The 22,666-nt window shown below is 35.2% G+C and overlaps 4 protein-coding genes across 4 annotated transcripts; all 4 read left to right on the top strand.

The window, feature by feature from the left end:
• Window positions 1-4,571: 4,571 nt before the first annotated feature.
• Window positions 4,572-5,221, top strand: LOC116017624 (nuclear transcription factor Y subunit B-4). Its single transcript, XM_031258241.1, has one exon. It carries the CDS (start codon window positions 4,593-4,595, stop codon window positions 5,118-5,120), a length of 528 nt encoding a protein of 175 aa, XP_031114101.1. The 5' UTR covers window positions 4,572-4,592; the 3' UTR covers window positions 5,121-5,221.
• A 4,002-nt stretch (window positions 5,222-9,223) lies between these two features.
• Window positions 9,224-10,395, top strand: LOC116015032 (glutathione S-transferase-like). The gene is made up of 3 exons (XM_031255016.1): window positions 9,224-9,448; window positions 9,560-9,608; window positions 9,703-10,395. Exons 1-3 carry the CDS (start codon window positions 9,302-9,304, stop codon window positions 10,149-10,151), a joined length of 645 nt encoding a protein of 214 aa, XP_031110876.1. The 5' UTR covers window positions 9,224-9,301; the 3' UTR covers window positions 10,152-10,395.
• Window positions 10,396-16,238: 5,843 nt separating this feature from the next.
• On the top strand, window positions 16,239-17,426 carry LOC116017228 (glutathione S-transferase-like). The gene is made up of 3 exons (XM_031257768.1): window positions 16,239-16,504; window positions 16,620-16,668; window positions 16,753-17,426. The coding sequence occupies exons 1-3, from the start codon at window positions 16,358-16,360 to the stop codon at window positions 17,205-17,207; spliced, it is 651 nt and encodes a 216-aa protein (XP_031113628.1). The 5' UTR covers window positions 16,239-16,357; the 3' UTR covers window positions 17,208-17,426.
• Window positions 17,427-21,470: 4,044 nt separating this feature from the next.
• Window positions 21,471-22,665, top strand: LOC116015426 (glutathione S-transferase-like). The gene is made up of 3 exons (XM_031255488.1): window positions 21,471-21,720; window positions 21,833-21,881; window positions 21,995-22,665. The coding sequence occupies exons 1-3, from the start codon at window positions 21,574-21,576 to the stop codon at window positions 22,441-22,443; spliced, it is 645 nt and encodes a 214-aa protein (XP_031111348.1). The 5' UTR covers window positions 21,471-21,573; the 3' UTR covers window positions 22,444-22,665.
• Window position 22,666: the final 1 nt, after the last annotated feature.

The following is a 22,666-nucleotide window of genomic DNA, read 5'->3' as shown; positions in this document are numbered from 1 at the left end:
TTCCCGGTAATAGGATTATCTTCTAGAATGAACAACTCTTTCAATTGAGGAATACTAAAGAAAATTACTCTAAATAATTTGTTGGGTACATATAAGACGATACTAAAAAACTTACAATGCAAAGGCGAGATTGTTCAAACTGGACTGAAGAGAGGAGGAAAAAAAGACCCGAATCCTCCTGGGGTTTTCATCATTGGTTAGGGCTTTCGAATCAAAGCATGGGCATATGCTATTAAGAGGGAGCAGTAGATCGTCGATTGAAGAGTCAGGTCAATAAAGTTCTATTGGAACTTCTATTAATTATGAATTCGACTCTAGGGACTCCTAGCAGCAAACTCGTATAAAAAAGCCCCCATAGAGACGCAGGAGATGCAGGAGCCGCCAGCCGGATCGACCAACAAGCAAGAATGGGGTAAGTGTATCTACAACTTTATTATGCTCGGAGCAACTCTTCAAATTGAGGAATCCTAAAAATATTACCCTAACTAATTTGTTAGGTAATTATAGGAGGATACTCGAGAACTTAAACGCATAGATGAGATGAAGCGAGGGGGAGGTAAGCATATCTGCAACTCTATTCTTCTCGGAGCAACTCTTCAAATTGAGAAATACTAAAAAAATTACCCTAAATAATTTGTTAGGTAACTATAGGAAGATACTCAAGAATTTACAACGCATAGGCGAGATGAAGCGAGGAGGAGGTAAGTGTATCTGCAACTCTATTATGCTCGGAGCAACTCTTCAAAACGAGAAATACTAAAAAAATTACCCTAAATAATTTGTTGGGTAACTATAGGAAGATACTCGAGAACTTACAACACATAGGCGAGATGAAGAGAAGAGGAGGTAGAATATCTACAACTCTATTCTGCTCGTAGCAACTCTTCAAATTGAGGAATACTAGGGGTGTCAATGTGAGTTGAACTGCCCCACCTTGGGCTTTAATTTTTAACATATTTTTACTGTGCGGATAGCGTGCAATAATTCTTCACTTCAATCCTAGCCCGCATCATGCATGCTCACAAGCCAAATTCAAAAATAATATTATGGCCCTGTTTGGTAAATAATCAGCCTATCAGCCAATTTTGGCTTATTTGATCACTATTAGTTGTTTGGTTAATAAGCTTTTTGTAACTTCAAAATGCTAAAATTCAAAAGGCTACTCAAAGTAGCATTTTCAATTAACTTTTTGAGAAAAAAATTTATACCAAACAACTATCAGCTAACAGCCAACCCAATCAGCCAACTTTTTACAATCAGCTAATGTTATTAACAAATCATACCTTCTAACCCAAACAGCCAACGGCCATTTACCAAACAGGGCCTATATATTAATATGGTTGGGTTGCAGCACACGAAATCCACATTTTCACGAGCTAAAAATTTTAAGTCCTAACCCAACTTACTTTGACCACCTTGACATCCCTACATCCAAGTGATCCAACCTAATGACAAATTATTGTGTGGACCATGGTCCACATAATTTTGTGTGGATCATAACAAAAAGTACATCTTTAATATACTAAATATACATTATCTGTACACTGAATGTATACATTATACAATATAATGTACATTCAGTACACAAATAATATATATTATCTAAATAAAATGTATATTATTTGTGTACTAAATATACATTATTTGATAATATCATCCACACTGCTGTGTGGATCATAATGATTGCAACCCAACTCTCAAGCCCTCTACAATGTTCATTAATATTCAATTTAACCCATCTAGAATGGGGTTTAAGAAAGTGGCCTAAAATTATTAAAATATCTATATACTCCGTATCATCTTAGGAATAATACATTCATGTTTAAACCCATTATATGGACCTCACTCGGCCCAAGAATAATCCATAAGCCCAATTACTTGGAGTAAACCTCAGCCTAATATAAAAGTAGGATGTGCAGTTTGAAAGAGTGGTGCAATGTATTGACATGCAATGACTACCACTAAAACACACTAGTATGAGTATATTCTTATAACAAAAGAAAATATATCAGAGCAATAAATTTATTTGAATTTATATATATATATACACACACACACACAAGAAGGAGAGAGGAGATGAGTTAAAAGTGAGAGAACTCAAAAAAGGGAGAAAGAAAAAATATATATATATTTACAATGAAGGTAATTTTTTGTAAGCCCACGAAATTAATAATAACCGCATTGGTGCACGTTTTGTGCACCAACTGCGCAAGTGGGCACGTGCACTGCACATACTCTTTAAACGCATAAAAGATATTATTTTTTTCTCTCTTTTTTTTCCTCACATTCTCTTTTCCAATTGGCTTGCAAAAACTTGACAAAAAAAACTTCACTTTTAGAGTTTTAGGGTTGCTCATACCAAATAAGAGTGCATTTGGTATAATGGTTGAATCGATAGGCTGTGTCAATTGCTTTCCAAACAACCAAGAGTCCATTTTTAAACAAAATTTATTTCGAGCTATGAAAGGGTGAGGTTATAAGATTCAATAAAAGTTTTAAGAACTTTGATTTTAAAGGGTTATCATTTAGGGGGTGTATTCAATCATGACTTTTGTAGATTTTTAAAAACTTTTAAACTGATAGATTTTAATAAACTTTTATTGACTTTCATAGAGTCGTTCAAAACTTTTTAAAACTTTGTAAGACTATAAAAGTCTGTATAAAAAATTTGCATAAACTTTTATCAACTTTTTTATTTTAAAAAGTCTATAAAAGTCATTAAAATTCTAAATTGAATACATCCTTACAAACTTTCATAAGCAATTCATAACAATATTAAACACTAAAATTTATAGTTATAGAATTTTTCAAATAAAATATTTAAAATATAATTACTGTTTCTTGAGAAATTAATATTTAAAAAATATATAATTACTATTTGCAAAGAACTATTATTTGCAATAACAATATGAGACTGCTAACAACAACAAGGTTCTTCTCTTTGTAGCCTCAAATTGCTATTGCGAACAATAGTTCACTATTCGTAATAGCATGTTGTTCAAAAGAAAAAAGAAAAAATATATTACGAATAAACATATGAATATTATGAAACATATAGTAAAAGTTGACGGTGATAGATAAAAAAAATTTACTCTGTTCATGTATTTAGGAGAAAAAGTTTAGAAGTTAGGGATAAAAAGTTCATAGAAAAAAATCAAAATATACCAGCAACAATGAAATAAAAATAATATTATTTTGAATTTTTAGAGGAAGATTGTAAAGTTTAGGAGAGAGAAAAAAATTGGTAAAGTTTAGGTACGTAGAAAATATAGGATAATGAAGAAAATATAATTTATTGAATTTAGGTATAAGGTTTATAAAGTTTAAAATTTTAAATAAGGAGAAAAAAATAGAGTTTAAATAGAAAGAGAAAAAAAAAGTTGATAGAAAGAAAATATGTAATTAATCCTAGCTAGGCAAACCTGTTCATTGTCTGTGAGTAAGGAGTGGAACTTATACCCTCCTTCTTTTATTGTCAATGAGTTGTTGAATTAATAAGTTATGTTGTTTCAAAAAAAAAAAAAAGTGTTTTGTCGGGTAGCTTAGCTTGCACACTGCCAGAAGCACACGTGGAAGACATTTATTCGTCCACATATTTCATATTTACATTATTATATGATTAAAGCATACTTAAACAAGTAAACCCATCTATGAAGAGCTACCAATTATAGCAAAGAAAATGTTAAAAAATATGAAAGAGGGGACCATTTCAATGCTAAATAAAGTACAAGCACATGATCAATCCATACACGACAAACAACTTTAAAAAATATTTATTGACCCCGAAATTAGTAACTAAGTGAGTGTATTATAAATTTCATATTAAAGAGTAATTTTATATGTACTTCTAATTTGTATTTTCATTTTATACTCTTTATGATTTAACATACTTTGATTGCTCAATTTAGTAGGAGATCATGATATTTATCCATTCATTTTTTTTCTTTCCTCCAATCAAATTTAAACACAAGTGAGAGTAAAAAATTGGGAGTAAGATTTTGGGAGTACATCGAGTATTTTTCTCATATCAAAATATCATATTAGTCTGTACAATTTGTTCCGTCCATCTTGGTTGATCAATTGTGAAATGTTTTACTTCTATGTATTTTTTTTGTTCCAATCAACTAATATAATTTTTATGACTACAATATAACCCTATTTAGGATAATAATGTTTTCCTGTTTAGAATGATAACAATGATACTATCAAACTACTGGAGATGTAACCAGCTTGATTGATATGGATGACCTGTGCACTCTTTTCCTTTAAGAGACTTCGAGAGCTCGAATCCCTTGTATGAGAAAATCAATATATACAATACTTTATTCTTTAATTGGGTCGGCCCAGTGCGAATCTGAATTAGTTAGAGTATAGTACAAACGGTCTCTTACGATTAGAATTAGTTAGGGTATGTTCAGAACAACCAACAGGTTTTGATTTGAAATTATATATGTATAGGCACACAAAACATAAAAGCGATTATGCATACATCTATAAAGGGATTCATAGTTAATTGCGTATAGATTCAAAATAGTAACGTGTCAGTATTTGAGAGCCTCACGAGATTTGGGGTTTCCATTCTTAGTAGAATAATGGATGATAATAGAGAAGGACAAAAATACAGTTTTTCTCCCGGCGACGACGATGGAGTAGTGCTGAGAGAGCAAGATCGGCTGCTGCCGATCGCCAACGTGGGCCGGATTATGAAGCAGATATTGCCGGCGAATGCGAAGATCTCGAAAGAAGCTAAAGAGACGATGCAGGAATGCGTTTCGGAGTTCATTGGCTTCGTCACCGGAGAGGCGTCGGAGAAGTGCCGCCGGGAGAAGCGCAAGACCTTGAACGGCGACGATGTTTGCTGGGCTTTAGGGAGCCTAGGGTTCGACGATTACGCTCCGCCGTTGAGGACGTATTTGCATAGGTATAGACGACTGCAGGTGGAAAGAGAAAGAGCTGACGATGAGCATAAAGCCGCCGCCGGAAACAATGGAGAAATGAAAGCTTTGGCTGAGGAACCGGCGGCCGACGACGATGACAACTACTTGAAAGGTGAACCGGCGATTATAAGATACTCATCGTCTGCAACTAATAACTCCTTCCAGCTTCATCAGTTTCATTGATAGATAATGATAATCCTTTGCTTATTTCTTTTCTGATTGTAATTCTTTTCAGTTCCATCTCAGACCAATTCAAATGTTTAATTTTTGAGAAGAGACTTTCATTTTAGGGCTATCAACACAAGTGTGGAGTTCATAAGCTCTATAGTATGCATTTTCAAGTCGTTATAAATAACTTGTTCTTGTGCTTTATATATGTTGACCGGAATTTGTAGGGTTTCAACTATAGCTTTATGCCTCGGGCCAAGCTACTAGGTCAACTCCCAATGGGTTGAACACGAAACTAGCATTTTGACTCAAATTTTATGTTTAGATTTACTAATTATTATCGTCTTGTCTAGTTATCTCATTACCCTTTCATCTTTTGGTAATATTGCATTTGAATATGCCTTCAATCTTTGCTAGATTCTTTTGATGCACTTATAAAAGAAATGGCCTTTGGAGAAGTACAATAATTAGTCTTAATTAAGATGATAAGCATATATATGCTAACTAATCATCAAATTTTACATTCCTTCAAAAAAAAAAAAAATCAAATTTTACATGAGTTTATATATGTGCATGTATAGTGGATATACCTAACGTCTTCCCAAACATGTATTTGAGTACAACCCATTTGAAATGTACAAATAGAAAAAATGAATATATTTAAAAGTAATCATTACAAAATATTTATGCTAAAAATGTTTATGAACAAATTTCTATAAGTTTTAGTGATTTTTTTCCCAAACAGAAAAACGCTACTCTCATTAGGAGGTCTTTGGTATACCATAATTGCAATTCCTTTATAATACAATTCTTTGGCTTTGCAATTTTCTTCGTTTGTTAGATCGGAATTCATACCTCCCCTATGAATCCCAATTCAATAAAGCATGGAAAGGAAAAAGATAAGAAAAAACTTTTCTACCCTCAGTAGTTGTTGTTGTTGTTATTATTATTATTATTATTATTATTATTATTATTATAATATAGGAACATTTTAATTTTTATCACCTTTTTCTCTTTTCATTCCCAATAATTTTAATCAACACTATTAAACAATATAATTTGAATTTCTACTTTATTCTAGCCTTATTATTTTCTCACCGAATTACAATTTCTTTCTCCCTGATTTCCTCCTTCCAACTACACGCCCTCTAAGTTTCCATGTAGCATAGGAGATGATAGATTTGAGATGGTCAAGACTGAGAGTAAAGCCTAAAATTACACATGGCATGATCACACCTTACAACTTGCTAACTTGGTACCTTATTATTGGCAATGGTGGTTGGACGATTAGGCAGTGCAATAATATAATATATGCTCATAATGGTATGATTACCTATTTGTCTATTCTTGCAGGCATAGGTGATAGGTCAACTAGTTGAGTGACTGCAAGTAAGCTAGTTGGCACATCTCTCAGTCAATCATACTAAAACAAATTAATTATTCCTTTCCCTTAGACATGATTTACTAAAGTAACTAAACCAGTGAACTAAATTCATTCGAGAAAAAAGATTATTCTCATTCTTTTCCTTTGAAATACAAAAAATTATTCTCTAATTTAAGAGATTGAACTAAATTCATTCGAGAAAAAAAAGATTATTCTCATTCTTTTCTTTTTAAATACAAAAAATTATTCTCTAATTTAAGAGATTGGGGATTTCTTTTTTTCAAATTATTGGAATAGTAAACTAATGGCATATTTTCATGTGGATCATAAATACAAGATACATTTTAATAATACTAAATTTACATTATTTATGTATTGAATATTCATTATTTGATAATATACAACATAATATATTTTCAATAATTGAATAATGTACTTTTTAAATATATTTTTTTCATATACATAAATAATACAGAGTATTTTTTTTATTATGATCTACACAAGTATATATCTAGACCATGATACATAGAATAATGATCCTAAACTAATCCATAAAGACAAATTAGTGAGATAATATACGGATTGTAATGGGCTAGATTTCTAGTTCATTTTGCAAAAGGCCCATTTGAATCCACAGTCACTCACATTAATCACATACGGACATCCTCGTCAACAATTCAACAAAGAGTCGAAAGTTCATGTGATCACAATCGCCCAATCGCTACATTGTGGATCAAAATGACTATTTATCATGGACATTGTAAATGTGTGTTTTGGTTTGCACATGAAAATTGAAATTGAAATAGGTATCAAATACTTGGTACGATAATGGATTTTAATTTGGTGAAAGTATTTTGCATGTTTGGTGGTAGGGTGAAATGTGAGTGATTATCAATATTGCTGTTTGGTTATGTTACTTATGTATGATCCTATAATAGAAATAAATATTTTAAAAATATAAGAACAAAAAATCAAGATAATTGATTCTAATATAAAAACATCCAAAGTACCAATATGAAAAAATAGTTATGAGAAGCGGCTGAGGATGAATAATGAAATGAAACCCTTATTTTATTAAGGAATGAGTTTTTCAATTGATCGAGGTAATCAAAACTCATAGTAGTGTTCTAAAAACCTGTCAACCAAACAATAACAATGACTTTGATACTTGATAGCTAACCTATTAACTAAACATACCATAAGTTCTAACCCATTTTACATATTTACAGTTAACATATTATGTAAAACAACATCAATCAAGTTTGTCAAACAGTTAATTTAGTAATTATAAGATCGTAAATTTATTTTTTTTAAAGGCTTTTAAATTGTCAACTAAAATCATAAGGTGAATTTCACTCCATGCGCAACTATGACTTTAAATATGTATTTTTTACAGTAGGTGCGATATAATTTGCATATGACGTATGCGCCAATTCAATGTTATATCCTTCTGGATTTATCCGTGGTTCCACCCACCAAGACTTCCCAGTGCTAAAATACAATAAGTCAATAACAACCGGTCAACCACCACCCTTTCAATCTTCAAATCAAATACTGTATAAAATTTGTACTCTTTTATCTTATTTATATTGCATAAAGTTTGTTAAAGACCTTGTGGTCAAGCGGCATCTGGTGTATATTCTCATGTGGAAGGGGAGTGGGTTCGAGCCTCAGTGGATGCTTCAGTAGGTTGAGAAAGTAGCTATGAATGTATACTACATTATAACTGCGTCAGTAGAATTCAAAAAAAAATATTGCACAAAGTTTTTTTTATAATGAATGTCATAATATTATATTTTGAATAAAATATATATAACATACAAGCCAAAGGCCTTGTGGTCAAGCGGCATCTGGTGTACACTCTCATGTAAAAGGAAGTGGGTTCGAGCCTTAGTGGAGGCATCTGTTGGACTCTTTGTGCTCTTACATTATAACCGAGTCAGTAGAACTCAAAAAAATATATATAACATACAAATTAAGACACATAAACTCATTTAATAATTTAATTTTAGTCATTCATATTTTACAAAGTAGTGGACCTGCCGAACTTAATTATCTACTGTTATTATTATAAATTTTCTAATAAGTTACGTAGTAATGGTAGTATAAGTTATTTTAATTAACAAGTTTCAATCATACTCAAATTAAAAGAACTTATAAATTATTAAATATTTTTAGAGCACAAATTATCAATTTTTTGTGTACAACCCTATTTCAATGTAAGTTAGAGAAATTTTGTGTATGACTGTTGATTTGGTAACTACAAACTTATAAATTTAACTTCCAGCATGAGCTATGTGTTGATCTTATTGGTTTTATTAGTTATAGGCAACATAAACCTAACTTAGTTTACTTTTTTTGTGATCTTTTACTGGTTAAGACCACAATTCAGGGTTCACTCAGTGTACGCCCTTGGATAACGCGTTAACTTAAACACTGCAGAGGTAAATCGAGATTCGTTTACCCTCAAATAACAACTACCTTCAATCATAACATTAAGTCATAGTGTCATATGATGAACCACTATGTGAAGCCTCGGGACATTTATTATTATTATTATTATTACTTAGTTTGCTCTCATTTTCACATTGCAACGTGTGAAAAGCATGGCAGTGGACGGTACCAAGTGGAAGAATTAAACATTATACAATTACTACCCGTTCAGTTTGGGGGGAGTCAAAAGAGAAAAATTCTAACAGAAGGTTCCAGAAAACTAAAGAGGGTGTCGGCAATTCTATAAATAACGCTCTGTTATTAAAATACCATCACTTCACATTCCAGTTCTGAATAACAGTACTTCTCGTCGGAAAAAATGGCGCTTAAGGTCCACGGAAGCCTGCTATCGCCGGCGGTGTTGAGAGTCGTGGCTTGCCTCAAGGAGAAGGAGATCGATTACGAGTTTGTCAACGTTAACATGCAAACCGGAGAACACAAACAACCACATTTCCTTGCCCTCAACGTGAGTCTAAATTTGACGATTCCGTATATATATAGTTCTAGAATTCGATCGCTTCTTGTACTCCTCGTCGTCCTCGAAATAGTACTAATGTTCCTGTCTTTGTCGCTGTAGCCGTTCGGTCAAGTTCCGGCATTTGAGGATGGAGATCTGAAACTCTTCGGTAAACCTAGTATTCATTATTAACAGTGTCGTTTAATTTGTGATGAGCTGTTTGAGGAATTAATACAAATTGATTTGCGAATTGAATGTTGCAGAGTCGAGGGCGATTACACAGTACATCGCGCACACGTATGTTGACAAGGGGACGCAGCTGATCGTCCCGGATCACAAGAAGATGGCGATCATGTCGGTGTGGATGGAGGTTGAGGCTCAGAAATTCGACCCTGCAGCTTCGAAGCTCAGCTTCGAGATCGTCATAAAGCCGGTTCTGGGGATGACGACGGACGATGCGGTGGTGGCGCAGTACGAGGAGCAACTAGGCAAGGTCCTCGATGTCTACGAGGCACGGTTGAAGGAATCGAAATACCTGGGCGGAGACTGCTTCTCCTTGGTCGATCTTCACCACATTCCTCTCATAAACAACCTCGTGGGTACTAAAGTTAAGGCCCTGTTTGATGCACGCCCAAAAGTTTCCGCATGGATCGCCGATATTTTGGCCAGGCCTGCCTGGTCAAAGGTTCAAGAATTGCTCAAACAGAAATAGGATAATATAATCTCAAATCACACATTCAAATAGGGCAAACAACCACTGATGATTGAAAGATGATGGGGGCTTGTCATTTTTCGACTGTTTATGTTTTGAAATGTTCCATCTTGTTATCTTGTACTGTGTCTGTTTTTGGTTGTGTGGATTTCCAGATATGAGATTATGTTGGCGTATGTATGATGTGTTATTGCAATCATGTTGAAATAATTAAGAAAACTGATGGTACGTTATTGAGCTTTAATTTCTGTGTTCCTTAAAAAAGTAAGCAAAACGTGTGACTATGTGATTCGTGGCCTCAAGTGGTAGGTGTGACGCGTGGTGGTTGTCTGCATGGCAACTACCCATTTCTTGTCTTGATGGATATGACTCAATTATGCAAAATAGACTCCCACGTGAATTTTTACTTCCATTCACAAGCTTTTTAGTTTTTATGCAAACATTTTTCTTCGGATTCCCATGATAAAAATATTCAATGTTTATTTAAGATATTATGAAGTAAAATTTAAAAATATATATAGTAGAACTCTTCAATTATTCTAAAAACATTTATGTAATCATGCTACACTTTAGTTTTGATTATACTGGGTTATCAATGACTATTATCTATTTATTCATAATTAGTACTCCTTCCATCCTATTTTATGTGTTTGGTCCCGTTAACGAGATTTAATTAAATTTATTTTTTATACAACTGAAAGGATTTCATTTAGTAAGAAATTCCCGGAGCCAGGGGAATGCGTTTTAAGAAAGCAAGTTCCATTTGGGAGGAGTAAGCGCTCTTAGCCTAGGAAGACGAGGGTGCTAGAGACTCGATCAAACAGCTGACGAAGGGGATGAGCGGAACATTCCTTCTACTGGACGCGGTTCAACTAGCGGAGACTCTTGGAACAGCTGGAATAAGAAGTCACCTTCTCTTGAATTCTCAAAAAAAACTTCTGTCGCTCCATTCAGAATCTCCTTGGCCTGTTCTCCCCGGTCGGAATAGGTAGGTCAATCCTTCCCTTAGAACCGTACTTGAGGGTTTCCTACCTCATACGGCTCAGCAGCCAACTCTTTTGGTGTCCCGTTTTCATCTACCATATCTAATGAAATCTAATAAGATTCCTCATGGATCTATCTCATTTTTCGGGTTAACCAAAAGAAGTCAATTACACGAGTTTCAAACTGAAATTTGGATGAATAATCCGTTTCATCTTGTTTTATCTTTTTTCCCACCTTCAGAAGAATAAAACAAACATAGGCATTTCCCCTATCGTTAGAATTTTCTGAAAGGTAACTATCTCGGTTTCATATAGAAATTGATATAGAATCTTTGAAAAAGAATTTCCTTCATAAGAAAAGACTTACTATCTTTGGGATCTGATCCTACACCGCTGCTCAAGACTTTAGTGGACCGACTCTATTACATAAGTTGATTCCTAATTTTTATCTCACATCATGAGATAGGTGTTTCTCCTATCATTATCATGACATACGTACGCAGTTATTATTGTATTGGCCCAAAACCTCGCAATTTCATCTTTACGGTGCTTCCTCTATATTCTATCAATTAGACCCCTTTTATCCTTATCCATAGAAAAAGTTGCGGAGACTTGGTTCGATCAAGCCGCTGAGTATTGGAAACAGGCTATAGCGCTTACTCCCGGTAATTATATTGAAGCGCATAATTGGTTGAAGATCACGGGGCGTTTCGAATAAAAGAGTGCCTTTTTTATTATTCTTTATTATTATTTAGAATTTTATTTTCGATTCTTTTGATTATTATTTATATTTAGAATCTTATTTTCGATTCTTTTTGTTTGAATTCATTATATTTAATGAATTGTTTGTTCAATTTTTTGTTAGATCTGTTAAAAAAAAATGGATCATTCCTTTTCTTTTGGAAGAACTTATCCCATAATTTCATTATATGCTTTCCTAAGCGTTCTATTTCATCTGGTATTTTGTAAGAATCAAATAGACAGATAGAGTCCAAAATAAAATATACTTCTTTCTTTTTATTTAATAAAAAGAAAGAAGTATTAGTATTCAAACTAATAGTAATAAAAGAAACCTTCGCATGACTATATATACGGGAATGGCTCTTAGTACTGGTTGCTCGCATGATTTCGAATAGGATAGATTTTGAATAGGTTAGGTAATAGGGTAATTCATATCTTCTATGTCAAAGATGAAACGGCCCCATCTAAGAACTTCTAATTGAGATATGAATAGGCACTAAGTTGCACAAAAAAGCCGTTTTTGGATGAATGCAAAGCCCAAGGGGTTTTTATAAGATGAAAAAGGTCCGTTGAGCGCCTCACGTCTATGTCATAATAGATTCGAACACTTGCCCGGGATCGACTTCTAGATCATAATTGCTCTAGTAAATAACTATAAATAACTAAAGAAAATAGATAGATGGGAGAAAAAGAGAAACAAACGAATTCTAGAAAAATCTCCCAAAGGTTCACTAATGACTGTTGGCGGGTTTCTTTGTATGTGTTGTCCGGAAAGAGGAGGACTCCATGATTATTCGTTCGCCGGAACCAGAAGTCAAAATTTTGGTAGATAGGGATCCCGTAAAAACATCTTTCGAGGAATGGGCCAAACCGGGCCATTTCTCAAGAACAATAGCCAAAGGCCCCGATACTACCACTTGGATCTGGAACCTACATGCTGATGCTCACGATTTCGATAGCCATACTAGTGATTTGGAGGAGATCTCCCGAAAAGTATTTAGTGCCCATTTCGGGCAACTCTCCATCATCTTTCTTTGGCTGAGCGGCATGTATTTCCACGGTGCTCGTTTTTCCAANCTTTCTTTGGCTGAGCGGCATGTATTTCCACGGTGCTCGTTTTTCCAATTATGAAGCGTGGCTAAGTGATCCAACTCACATTGGGCCTAGTGCCCAGGTGGTTTGGCCAATGATGATGGAGAGTTGCCCGAAATGGGCACTAAATACTTTTCGGGAGATCTCCTCCAAATCACTAGTATGGCTATCGAAATCGTGAGCATCAGCATGTAGGTTCCAGATCCAAGTGGTAGTATCGGGGCCTTTGGCTATTGTTCTTGAGAAATGGCCCGGTTTGGCCCATTCCTCGAAAGATGTTTTTACGGGATCCCTATCTACCAAAATTTTGACTTCTGGTTCCGGCGAACGAATAATCATGGAGTCCTCCTCTTTCCGGACAACACATACAAAGAAACCCGCCAACAGTCATTAGTGAACCTTTGGGAGATTTTTCTAGAATTCGTTTGTTTCTCTTTTTCTCCCATCTATCTATTTTCTTTAGTTATTTATAGTTATTTACTAGAGCAATTATGATCTAGAAGTCGATCCCGGGCAAGTGTTCGAATCTATTATGACATAGACGTGAGGCGCTCAACGGACCTTTTTCATCTTATAAAAACCCCTTGGGCTTTGCATTCATCCAAAAACGGCTTTTTTGTGCAACTTAGTGCCTATTCATATCTCAATTAGAAGTTCTTAGATGGGGCCGTTTCATCTTTGACATAGAAGATATGAATTACCCTATTACCTAACCTATTCAAAATCTATCCTATTCGAAATCATGCGAGCAACCAGTACTAAGAGCCATTCCCGTATATATAGTCATGCGAAGGTTTCTTTTATTACTATTAGTTTGAATACTAATACTTCTTTCTTTTTATTAAATAAAAAGAAAGAAGTATATTTTATTTTGGACTCTATCTGTCTATTTGATTCTTACAAAATACCAGATGAAATAGAACGCTTAGGAAAGCATATAATGAAATTATGGGATAAGTTCTTCCAAAAGAAAAGGAATGATCCATTTTTTTTTAACAGATCTAACAAAAAATTGAACAAACAATTCATTAAATATAATGAATTCAAACAAAAAGAATCGAAAATAAGATTCTAAATATAAATAATAATCAAAAGAATCGAAAATAAAATTCTAAATAATAATAAAGAATAATAAAAAAGGCACTCTTTTATTCGAAACGCCCCGTGATCTTCAACCAATTATGCGCTTCAATATAATTACCGGGAGTAAGCGCTATAGCCTGTTTCCAATACTCAGCGGCTTGATCGAACCAAGTCTCCGCAACAAGTTCAGAATCTCCTTGTTGAATGGCCTGTTCTCCCCGGTCGGAATAGGTAGGTCAATTCCTTCCCTTAGAACCGTACTTGAGGGTTTCCTACCTCATACGGCTCAGCAGCCAACTCTTTTGGTGTCCCGTTTTCATCTACCATATCTAATGAAATCTAATAAGATTCCTCATGGATCTATCTCATTTTTCGGGTTAACCAAAAGAAGCCAATTACACGAGTTTCAAACTGAAATTTGGATGAATAATCCGTTTCATCTTGTTTTATCTTTTTTCCCACCTTCAGAAGAATAAAACAAACATAGGCATTTCCCCTATCGTTAGAATTTTCTGAAAGGTAACTATCTCGGTTTCATATAGAAATTGATATAGAATCTTTGAAAAAGAATTTCCTTCATAAGAAAAGACTTACTATCTTTGGGATCTGATCCTACACCGCTGCTCAAGACTTTAGTGGACCGACTCTATTACATAAGTTGATTCCTAATTTTTATCTCACATCATGAGATAGGTGTTTCTCCTATCATTATCATGACATACGTACGCAGTTATTATTGTATTGGCCCAAAACCTCGCAATTTCATCTTTACGGTGCTTCCTCTATATTCTATCAATTAGACCCCTTTTATCCTTATCCATAGAAAAAGTTGACTTAACTCATTTTTTATTCGTACACGCATGGGTGAGGTGTTGATCATGCTCTTCTGCGTACCGTTGGGGAGGAGGAGGCCCGCAGTTCACACTTGTTTCATCTACTTTCTCTCACCTTGCATGCTCCGTGTCTCACCTTCCCAATGCATGCAGCTGCGCCTTTATCATGTGCTTTCGAATTATTCGGCCGGAAAAATGCATTGCTAAATATTTCACAGATGATTTTACAACGGAACATAATTTCTTTGAATAGAGTTGGACGGTAGTTGCAACTTAATTAATATTTCAAAGAATCAATATGGCCTCCACCCCCTTCCATATAGGAGCGAAACCGAGTGCCACTAGACCACAAAGTCTTACCGGTCACGTTAACTTAGTAACTACAATAAGGTTACAAAATTGACTCTCAGTAGGACAATTTATTAATTTTCTTGGTTTGAGCCGGTCAGATCAGCTATGCTAGTTAACCTTCTTGTGGGTGATTCTTTGCTAGTTAAGGTTACAAGGCAAGACATGCAAGATTTACCTACTAGGTACCCAAGTTAAAATGTTGTTTGAGTCGCGCCCGAAGGTGAGCGCATGGTGTATATTGCTAATATCTCTGTACATTGCTAATATCTCTTCCAGGCCAGCTTGGTTAAAGACGGTCCAGGCCAGCTTGGTTAAAGATGGTTGAATCGCTAAAATTAAAGAGACTTGAGCTGGTAGTGCCCTGGTAGACATGCATTCTGAAATAAGCATGCAATGTTACATACAATGGATTCGAGACAATGCTTACAAAGTTGATCTTCGTAGTACAGTGTCTCCTCTATATTCAATGTTGATGTTGATTTGAGGCCGAATCTCTTTCAATTAAGAAGGGGATGATGATACAAATCAGGCCACAAATGATCCATTAAAAGTCCCTATTAGTCTAAGTAGTCCAAGTGATGATTTTACTTGCATTAGAGCTGATTTGAAAGAGTCCAAAATACCATCTAAGAGGTCCAAATTCGTGACTTTGCTTGGGATAGTACAAAAGAGGATGAAATAAGTCACCAAAATAAGAATTTTTAAGGCACATGGGAAGATGAAGTTTTGGCATATTACACTTGGAGTTAGACAAATTTATGTCTTTTAATATTTTTGAAAGTGAAGTATTTTTACTATTGATGACATTTGGAAATCATTTGAACTATTGATGACCTTTTGGAAATCATTTGTACTATTGATGACCTTTTGAAAATCATTTGTACTATTGATGACCTTTAGAAAATCTTCTAGCATGTATATATATAGGGTGTGCATTTCCTTGCCCTATCGAATCAAACTCGCATTCTACCAACCTTAGATTTTAAGAATTGTGGTCCTATCAATTCATAAAATCAAGGAAACTACTAGAGAACCACTCTAGTTGTTTGAAGATTGTGTTTTTGAGGAACTTGAGGCATGCATATTAAGGGTTATTTCTTGATCTTTCGTAGAGTCTTGAAAAATGGCGCTTAAGGTCCACGGAACCATCCTATCGCCAGGGGTGTTGAGAGTCGTGGCTTGCCTCAAGGAGAAGGAGCTCGATTACGAGTTTGTGAATGTTAACCTGGAAGCTGGAGAACACAAACAACCACATTTCTTTGCCCTCAACGTGAGGCTAAATTTGATGATTTCGTACATTATAATCTTCGAATTGTACGTCTTCTTGTACTCCTCGAAACTCCTAGAAATAGTACATACTTACGTTCCTGTCTTTGTTGTTGTAGCCGTTCGGTGAAGTTCCGGCATTCGAGGATGGAGATTTGAAACTCTTCGGTAAACCGGCCTATTTTTCATTAACTGTGTTTGAGGAATAGAAACTTATCGATGGATTTGCGAATTGAATATGTTACGTTGCAGAGTCGAGGGCGATTACACAGTACATCGCGCACACGTATATTGACAAGGGGACGCAGCTGATCGTCCCAGATCACAAGAAGATGGCGATCATGTCGACGTGGATGGAGATTGAGGCTCAGAAATTCGTCCCTGCAGCTTCCAAGCTCAGCTTCGAGATCGTTATAAAGCCGATACTTGGCATGACGACGGACGTTTCGGTGTTGGCGCAGTACGAGGAGCAACTAGGCAAAGTTCTCGATGTGTACGAGGCACGGTTGAAGGAATCGAAATACCTGGGCGGAGACTGCTTCACCTTGGTCGATCTTCACCACATTCCTCTCATAAACTACCTTATGGCTACTAAAGTTAAGGCCCTGTTTGATGCACGCCCAAAAGTTTCCGCATGGGTCGCCGATATTTTGGCCAGGCCTGCCTGGTCAAAGGTCCAAGAATTGCTCAAACACAAAATGGGATAATTTCAAATCACACATTCAAGGGGTTGCAGACTTTAATTTTCTCGTGAATCAAACAACCACTTTGGTGTGGTTTATGTTTTGGATATTCATCTTGATGTCTTGTATAGTAATGTACGTGTCTGTTATTTGATTGTGTGGATTTCCGTACGTATGTGAGATTAAATAATTGTGATTGCGTTATTGCAATAATGTTGTGGAAATAAATAAGAAAATTGATGATTGTCTATCTTTAAGTAAAATGCGTAACTATGTGATTCTTAGAACTTTGACACTTGGCACTTGATAGTGGACTCCAATAGTAGGTGTGACGCGTGGTGGTTGTCTGGTTGGCAATTATGTAGTAGTCAAAAAGGATTTTGCCTGTGAGGTCAGCTCATCCCGATTATTGGTGGGTTTCGAAAATAGCATCATGCTAAAGAGCCAATTTTTTGGCCTGTCCCACCTAGACTTACGGGCTTGCATTTATGTCCATTTTTCCGTTACATTTTTCTTTTTACACATTATGTTATAAAAATTGTACTATACAATATTTTGGTTTTTGGACAAACATACCTGGATACTCCTACTGTTATAATTTATGTTATCTTTCTACTATTGTTACCATGCACATATATCTACCATATATTTTAAATTCTTATCTTATTTAATAATAATAATTATATATAAACATTATATTATATATATTGAAGTTATATGTTAGTTATTTCCTAAAATATAAATATCAAACTTATAAAAATGTTTTACATTATTATTATTATTATTCACAATAATATTAATATCTAAAATCTAAATAAATATAAGATTTTATAACTTAATGTATCAAAAAATGTAATAGAAACACAGACATAAATGAAGGGTACCAACCTTAATTCACTCTTATTATATTTATAATATTTAGATTATATTTAGTATTAATAAGATTTTAAATTTATTTTTTTAAAGACTCCTAAATTGTCGACTAAAGTAATAACGTGAGTTTTATCTGTGCATAATTGCGACTTTAAATATGTATTTTTTACAGGTAAATAGGCATGCGATATAATTTGCATATGACGTATGCGTCAATGTAAGAGCAACCACATCAACTTTGATCATTAGACATTTTTTAAAATGCCACTGAGAGAGAGAGGATGGTGAACGAATAAGGAAAAATAAATGAAATATATACAAAAAGGATGTTTGACGCCAACAAAAAAGAAAATAAAAAAAAAAACCAAAGCAGGTCTTACGCTTGCACGTGTCCAGTTGGACGCCTGCGTCTCCAGCACGCGAAGAAAAGCTAGGGCCTGTTTACCAACAGAAAATTGTTTTCTGTTTTCTGTTTTCTGTTTTCATTCTCTGTTTTCAATTTTTCAGTTTTGAAAACTTGTTTACCAGTACTGTTTTTCGAAAATCATTTTCCACTTAGTTAATTATGTACTCTATATATACACACACAGAAATTAAAATAAATAAAATGACTAGCAATTAATTAAGATTAAGTTATTTCATTACAAAATGTTATTACAAAACATTACAAATGTCTTCACGTACTTGTAGCAAAACATTACCAAAACATTACAAATAAAATTGAGTACATCATCAATTATTATAATTAGCCCATATTGCATTTGCAATGTCTTCACGTACTTGTAGCATTTGTTGTTGACTCATATTTAATTGTGTGGTATCATTTCCAACTCCACTAGTGCTTCCACCATCATCATCCAAAATCATATCTTGCATGTACATGCTAGCTAATTGATCATCCATATCGTTCACCCGTATGAAATTGTGTAATGCACAACATGCGATAGGGATTTGGCTTTGTCTAACCAATGGGTAAGCATTAATGGACTTTAGAATTGGAAATCTCGCCTAAGTCCAAAACATCTCTCAATCACATTCCGCAATGATGAGTGTCGATAATTAAATAGAGCTTGCTTGTTTTGGATTCGTCCTTGGAGATGTGACCATTCCCCAGTTTTGGGCTCACACAGGCCTCTGGAATTGGCAAGTCATAATACACTCACAACCCTTCTTGATTCCTAAAGTTGTTTCAAAGAAAACATAAACTCAACAATTAGAAGAAGAAAAACAGGAATCTTGAATGCCATGTTGATTAAGAATCCTAATGGTTTTTTCTTCTAAAATGACCTGCACTTAAAGGCCAGTAGAACACCAATCAAGCATCATCCATGTTCCAACACAGCTTAATCACTGCCAAGAGTAATGGTTTTTTCTTCCCTAATTTTGTCTAGGTTATTTTAGAATTTTAGAGAGTAATGTCATTCAATACCTAAACCCATATGGTATGGGTAGCTATGTATGACCCTAAACCCATAGAAAACGCAGAAATCTGTACAACTCATACACCATATGTAGCACACCCAACTACCAATTAAGCAAAAATACACTTTAATGGTTTTGAGATCAAGAAAGCTTACCCTAGATCGAGGTGATGGGCACGATCCAACAGACGACTTTGGTGACTCCATCTTGGGAGTGAACTGACCGCCGTATGACCCTCGGAGGAGAGCCGCGTCGGAGGAAGGCAGAGTTCCGTCGGAGGAGAGCCGTGTCGGAGGGGGCAGAGTTCCGTCGGAGGCGAGCCGCGTCGGATGATAGCCACGCCGGAAGAGGGTAGAGTTCAGTCGGAGGAGAGCAGCGTCGGAGGGGGGCAGAGTTCCGTCGAAGGCGAGCCGCGTCGGAGGAAAGCCACGCCGTCGAAGCCGTCGCCTCTGCCTCTCTGATCCAGGTCGCCACTGCCTCTTTGGTACAAAGAGTAAATGAAGAAGAAGAATGCGTCTCTGCCTCTCTCCTCTCTGGTACACTACTCTGAGGAGATGAAGAAAAGGAAAGAAAAGGTGAAAGAAATTGTTGCCAGTAGGAATCGAATAAATGATCTCACCCAACTTTTCACTGTTAGGCACTGTTCATCCGTGTTTTCAAATCAGAAAACACCTTTTTAGGCTGTTCCACTTTCCCTAATAAATAGAGACAAGTTCTCCAATTTTCAAAATGAGAACAAAAGTAAGTAAACGTGTTTTGACTTTTTTTTTCCTCAAATTTCCAAAATTTTCAGAAAATCAGGAAAATTTCCTCCAAGTAAACACACCCCTAATTTCTTTATTTTCATTTTAGGAGCAATGGGCCCTACAAAATTGTTGAACTTGCAGGAGGAAAAAAAAATCATCATATAGAAGTTGTATTCTTTTATTTTATTTATATTGCACAAACGTTATTTATAATTAATGTCACAATATTATATTTAAAATAAATTTTATATAACATAAAAATTAAGACAAATAACATCATTTAATCATTTAATTTTAGTCATTAATATTTTACAAAGTAGTGGACCTGCCGTCCTTATCTAGTTTATTATTATACATTTTCTAATAAGTTATATGTTATTTTAATTAACAAGTTTCAATATAATCATACTCAAATTTAAAAAAAAAAAAAACCTTAAGGAGTATAACGTACGTACATACGTACATACGTACATACATACATACATACATACATATATATATATATATATTTATTTGTTTATTTATACCCACACACACACAAAAAAAATATTTTGTGTGTGCAACACTATTTCAATGTAGATGAGAGAAATTTTGAGTTTGTATAAAGTACGGTAGTAATATTATTCCTCCCACACGAGTGATCTATTAATTTTATTGGTTTGAGTAGTTATGTATAGGCAACCAAAACCTAGCCTAGTTTATTTGTGATATTTTATTGGTTAGATCATAATACAACGTTCGAATTAACTTAATTAGACACTCTTAGAAGTAAATTGCGAGTCGCCTGTCCTCGAATAACGAGTTTCAGTGTGATTTGAACCTTGTACAGTGTTATCTTTAATTGTGACATTAAGTCTATGACAGCCCACTATGCTAAACATTATGACATTTATTATACTAGTGTACTCTCATTTTTACATTGCAACGCGTGAAAACTGAAAATCATGGTAGTGCCAAGGCCCTTGTAGTCCAGTGGCATCAAACCTTTCCCTTTATACGGGAGGTGGTGGGTTCGAGTCTCAGTGGAGACAATACTGACTCTTGTGCTTCAATAGGTTGAGAAAGTAGTTATGAACAGATACTGCATTGTAATAGAGTGAGTAGTATTCAAAAAAAAAAAAATCATGGTAGTTAGTGGCCGGTACCAACTACCAAGTAGAAGAATCAAACATTATACAATGAGTCAATGACCCGTTCAGATTTGGGGGAGTCAAAAGAGAAATTCTAACAGAAGATTCCAGAAAACTAAAGAGGGTGTCGGCAATTCTATAAATAACGCTCTGTTATTAAAATACCATCACTTCACTTCACTTCCCAGTTCTGAATAACAGTACTTGTCGACGGAAAAAATGGCGCTTAAGGTCCACGGAAGCTTTCGATCGCCGGCGGTGCTGAGAGTCGTGGCTTGCCTCAAGGAGAAAGAGCTCGATTACGAGTTTGTCAATGTTAACATGCAAACCGGAGATCACAAACAACCACAATTCCTTGCCCTCAACGTGAGTCTAAATTTGATGATTTCGTATATATATATATAGTTCTAGAATTCGATCTGATCTCTTCTTGTACTCCTCGAAAATAGTACTTATGTTCCTGTCTTTGTTGCTGTAGCCGTTCGGTCAAGTTCCGGCATTCGAGGATGGAGATCTGAAACTCTTCGGTAAACCTAGTATTATTCATTAACTGTGTTTAATTAATTTGTGACCAGCTGTTTTGAGGAATTATTACAAATTGAAATTGATTGATGGATTATTTGCGAATTGAATGTTGTAGAGTCGAGGGCGATTACACAGTACATCGCGCACACGTATGTTGACAAGGGGACGCAGCTGATCGTCCCAGATCACAAGAAGATGGCGATCATGTCGACGTGGATGGAGGTTGAGGCTCAGAAATTCGACCCTGCAGCTACGAAGCTCGGCTTCGAGATCGTTATAAAGCCGATGCGTGGCTTGACGACGGACGATGCGGTGGTGGCGCAGTACGAGGAGCAACTAGGCAAAATTCTCGATGTCTACGAGGCACGTTTGAAGGAATCGAAATACCTGGGCGGAGACTGCTTCACCTTGGTCGATCTTCACCACATTCCTCTCATAAACTACCTCATGGCTACTAGAGTTAAAGCCCTGTTTGATGCACGCCCAACAGTTTCCGCATGGGTCGCTGATATTTTGGCCAGGCCTGCCTGGTCAAAGGTTCAAGAATTGCTCGAACAGAAATAGGGATAATATAATCTCAAATCACACGTTCACATATGAGTTACGGACTTTCTCGTAAATCTAACGGGGCGGGTTTGAATGTTTGTCTTGTATCTTGTACTGTGTTTTTTCTTGATTATGTGGATTTTCAAATGTAAGTTTAAGCTGGTGTATGTATGATTGCGTTATTGCAATAAAGTTACGTTGTTGAAATAATTAAGAAAATTAATAATTAAGGATTTTTAAT

This window comes from Ipomoea triloba, chromosome 4 (assembly GCF_003576645.1).
Source record: "Ipomoea triloba cultivar NCNSP0323 chromosome 4, ASM357664v1".
Lineage (NCBI taxonomy): Eukaryota > Viridiplantae > Streptophyta > Magnoliopsida > Solanales > Convolvulaceae > Ipomoea > Ipomoea triloba.
Note: the sequence above shows the minus strand (reverse complement) of the source record. Positions and strands in the feature narration are given on the sequence as shown.

Excerpts from the sequence above, each read along its gene's own strand:
- LOC116015426 (XM_031255488.1), top strand. The coding sequence starts at position 21,574 with ATGGCGCTTAAGGTCCACGGAAGCTTTCGATCGCCGGCGGTGCTGAGA. Across the intron at positions 21,721-21,832 it reads CACAATTCCTTGCCCTCAAC|CCGTTCGGTCAAGTTCCGGC; the intron begins GTGAGTCTAAAT and ends TTGTTGCTGTAG. Across the intron at positions 21,882-21,994 it reads TGGAGATCTGAAACTCTTCG|AGTCGAGGGCGATTACACAG; the intron begins GTAAACCTAGTA and ends TGAATGTTGTAG.
- LOC116015032 (XM_031255016.1), top strand. The coding sequence starts at position 9,302 with ATGGCGCTTAAGGTCCACGGAAGCCTGCTATCGCCGGCGGTGTTGAGA. Across the intron at positions 9,449-9,559 it reads CACATTTCCTTGCCCTCAAC|CCGTTCGGTCAAGTTCCGGC; the intron begins GTGAGTCTAAAT and ends TTGTCGCTGTAG. Across the intron at positions 9,609-9,702 it reads TGGAGATCTGAAACTCTTCG|AGTCGAGGGCGATTACACAG; the intron begins GTAAACCTAGTA and ends TGAATGTTGCAG.
- LOC116017228 (XM_031257768.1), top strand. The coding sequence starts at position 16,358 with ATGGCGCTTAAGGTCCACGGAACCATCCTATCGCCAGGGGTGTTGAGA. Across the intron at positions 16,505-16,619 it reads CACATTTCTTTGCCCTCAAC|CCGTTCGGTGAAGTTCCGGC; the intron begins GTGAGGCTAAAT and ends TTGTTGTTGTAG. Across the intron at positions 16,669-16,752 it reads TGGAGATTTGAAACTCTTCG|AGTCGAGGGCGATTACACAG; the intron begins GTAAACCGGCCT and ends GTTACGTTGCAG.
- LOC116017624 (XM_031258241.1), top strand. The coding sequence starts at position 4,593 with ATGGATGATAATAGAGAAGGACAAAAATACAGTTTTTCTCCCGGCGAC.